At 33.9% G+C, this 2903-nt stretch overlaps 1 protein-coding gene across 1 annotated transcript; it reads left to right on the top strand.

The window, feature by feature from the left end:
* Window positions 1-255: 255 nt before the first annotated feature.
* Window positions 256-1200, top strand: LOC140322250 (olfactory receptor 5P81-like). Its single transcript, XM_072398835.1, has one exon. The coding sequence runs from the start codon at window positions 256-258 to the stop codon at window positions 1198-1200; it is 945 nt and encodes a 314-aa protein (XP_072254936.1).
* The last annotated feature ends 1703 nt before the right edge of the window (window positions 1201-2903 follow it).

Here is a 2903-nt window from a genome sequence, read left to right as displayed (position 1 = left end):
ACTAATTACTAAGTTTTCATTGAATTTTAGGAGAGGAACATCCCTTTTCAAGATCATTCAGATCTGTAGATATTTTAGCACATTAACACTTATTTGAAGACCTTTTGCATAGTATATGTAAATACTGCCATATTATAAATTTCTTGACTAATGAAAAAAGCTAAAGTAATGTAACCAATTTTTTATTTTTCAGGAATTAAAAAACGCAAACAAAAAATCATTATTGGTGTCTATCTTTACCCTTCAGAGTAAGGAATGTGTGAGTTCAACCAGACTCAGGTCACACAAATAAAACTACTTGGTTTTCAAGGTCTTTATAAATTTAGAATTCTGCTGTTTATTGGTTTTCTTCTAACATATATAATGATATTAAGTGGAAATATTTTATTAATTGTTTTAGTATCAGTTGTTGATCAGCTTAAAATTCCAATGTTTTTCTTTCTGAAGCACTTGGCTACATCTGATGTTGTACTCACCACCAGTGTGCTGCCTATAACTCTGGAGGTCATCATCAAAGATGAAAGACAATTACCGCTGGTTGGTTGTATTACTCAGCTTTATTGTTTTGGTATTTGCAGTTATTTTCAATGTTTTCTCATCGCCATCATGTCCTATGACCGGTATTTAGCTATCTGCAATCCATTACGTTATCCATCACTCATGAACTCTCAAATTTGTCTTCAGGTGATCATCGGGTTATATGTCTTCGTTTTTATTTTAGTGTCAAGTGAAATAATTGTGATATACAGATTAAATTATTGTGGCCTGAATTATATAGACCATTTTTTCTGTGACTTGGGGCCAGTTGTTGAATTGTCCACCTCAGACATTTCTGGCTTGATGCTCCAAGATTTTATTTCTTCGTCCATCGCCATATTTCTACCATTTGCTTTTATTAATACAACATACATCTGGATCTTAGCCACTATTCTGAAGATATCTTCTGCTTATGGGCGAAGAAAGGCGTTTTCAACTTGCAGTACCCATATGGCCACAGTTTGTACTTTCTATGGGACATTAATTGTCGTCTACATAGCACCATCTGACGAGAGCTCAAGCTACATGAACAAGTACAGATCGTTGTTGTATATTGTGGTGTCTCCACTGTTCAATCCAATCATATATAGTTTAAGAAACAATGAGATCAGGAGGGTTCTGCACAAAACACTGGTTAATTTTAGGACTTTTGCCTGGAAATAAAGAACTGTGGCTTTAGGCACTATCACATTCCAAAAAACGAGTCTACTTGACTGTTTATTCTAAGCTCTAAGATTCTATTGACCATTTAACAGATCTTCACTCACTTGCAAAGCAAAGCTACTTACAAAATGTTTACTTTTTTGGGTATGCCTGATACCTGCATCCCCTGCCTTAAGCTGTGAATTCATCAGACAGACTTTGTCACTGTTATTTCCTGTAGTGACGTAAAGGCTGACAGCTAGAACCACCATGAGCTTAAGGTACATGCAGGCATTGGACACAATTATTTTTATTATTATTATTATTATTATTATTAATAAACAGGATTTTCAATAGCGCCAACATATTACACAGCGCTGTACATTAACCACCTGGGCGTTACACTGATGTCTAGATTTCTGTACCAAAAATGGTACAATGTTTTTCATTAAATTTTTTTTTTTTAAATTGTAGACCTGTAACTTACAGAAATATGTCCGAACAGGGTTATAGAAGATATAATGAATATAAAAAATGTTTGAAACACACAATCATGTAAAAAAAAAATCTACAGGCGCATGCACTGACATCATCAGGAATCGCCGAGGGACGTGTACGTGAACGCCGGGTGTACTAATTCTTTTCAAACTTCTGTACTTCCATGCAAAAAGTGTTACATTTTTTGCATGGAAATGTATTTTAGATTGTAGGCTATAATTCACCATAATTACTCAATAATTACTTGTAATTCACCAAATTACTCAATAATTACTTATAATTCACCGAATTACAGCATAACTCACCAAAATATGTGCAAAATTTTAAAAAATGTAATAATAACATTTTTTTTATAAAACATAAAAAAAAATTTACAAAAAATCTTGAAAAAAAATAGTGTATAATGTAATGTACCTGTACAGTACCTTATATAATATATATATATAAAACAATTATAAATATATATTATATAAAGATTTCCTTGTATTGGACTCAATACAGCTTTTTTGTATTGAGTTCAATGCAAACTTATTTGAATTTCGCGCCTCCAGCTCGCACTGACGCATGCAACGACGTCACCGGGAAACCCAAGAGATCGTCACTGCACTCGCCGGGAGAAGACAGAAAAGGACAGACGTGTCCGGAGGAGCTGCGGGGAAAAGGTAAGTATTTTTTTTAGAGATCGACGCTGGAACAACAGAACAGATGATCACAGTGGGAACAGGTAAGTGATGACATTTAACCACCTGAGAAAAGTTTGGGTTTAACACTTTTTGCAAGTGTTTTAAACCCGAACCAAGGTCAGGTTTAACGGCCAGGTGGTTAAATAGTAGGGATTGCCTGACAGACCGACCAATACAGAGAGTGATGCAAGAGTTAAAAGACTCAAGAAGGCAATTAAAAACTGTATTCTTTTCAGGGTTTTTTTAAGTGTCTCAATTGCCTTTCGGTTCTGGTGGTATCTGTAAAATTTTGGAAGCACATTATTTTTTGCTTTAGTAATAAAACAAATATAGCAGCACAAGTATAAGTGAATGAATAACTCTTTAGGTACCTTCTGCTCATTAAAGGGTTCACAAAATCTACTTTTTGAAATGTTCATGTACAATCTAAGTTGCATTGTTTATATATACAATTTTGTTGTCAAGTAAATAATATGTCTTCAAAGTTTCAGGTATATAATATGTCATCAAATCTTTAACGTTTAGCCCTATTGGGTTAATGAC

The sequence above is a fragment of the Pyxicephalus adspersus genome, chromosome 2 (genome assembly GCF_032062135.1).
Source record: "Pyxicephalus adspersus chromosome 2, UCB_Pads_2.0, whole genome shotgun sequence".
NCBI lineage: Eukaryota > Metazoa > Chordata > Amphibia > Anura > Pyxicephalidae > Pyxicephalus > Pyxicephalus adspersus.
The sequence above is the reverse complement of the archived record's forward strand: the minus strand, read 5'-3'. Positions and strand labels throughout refer to the sequence as shown.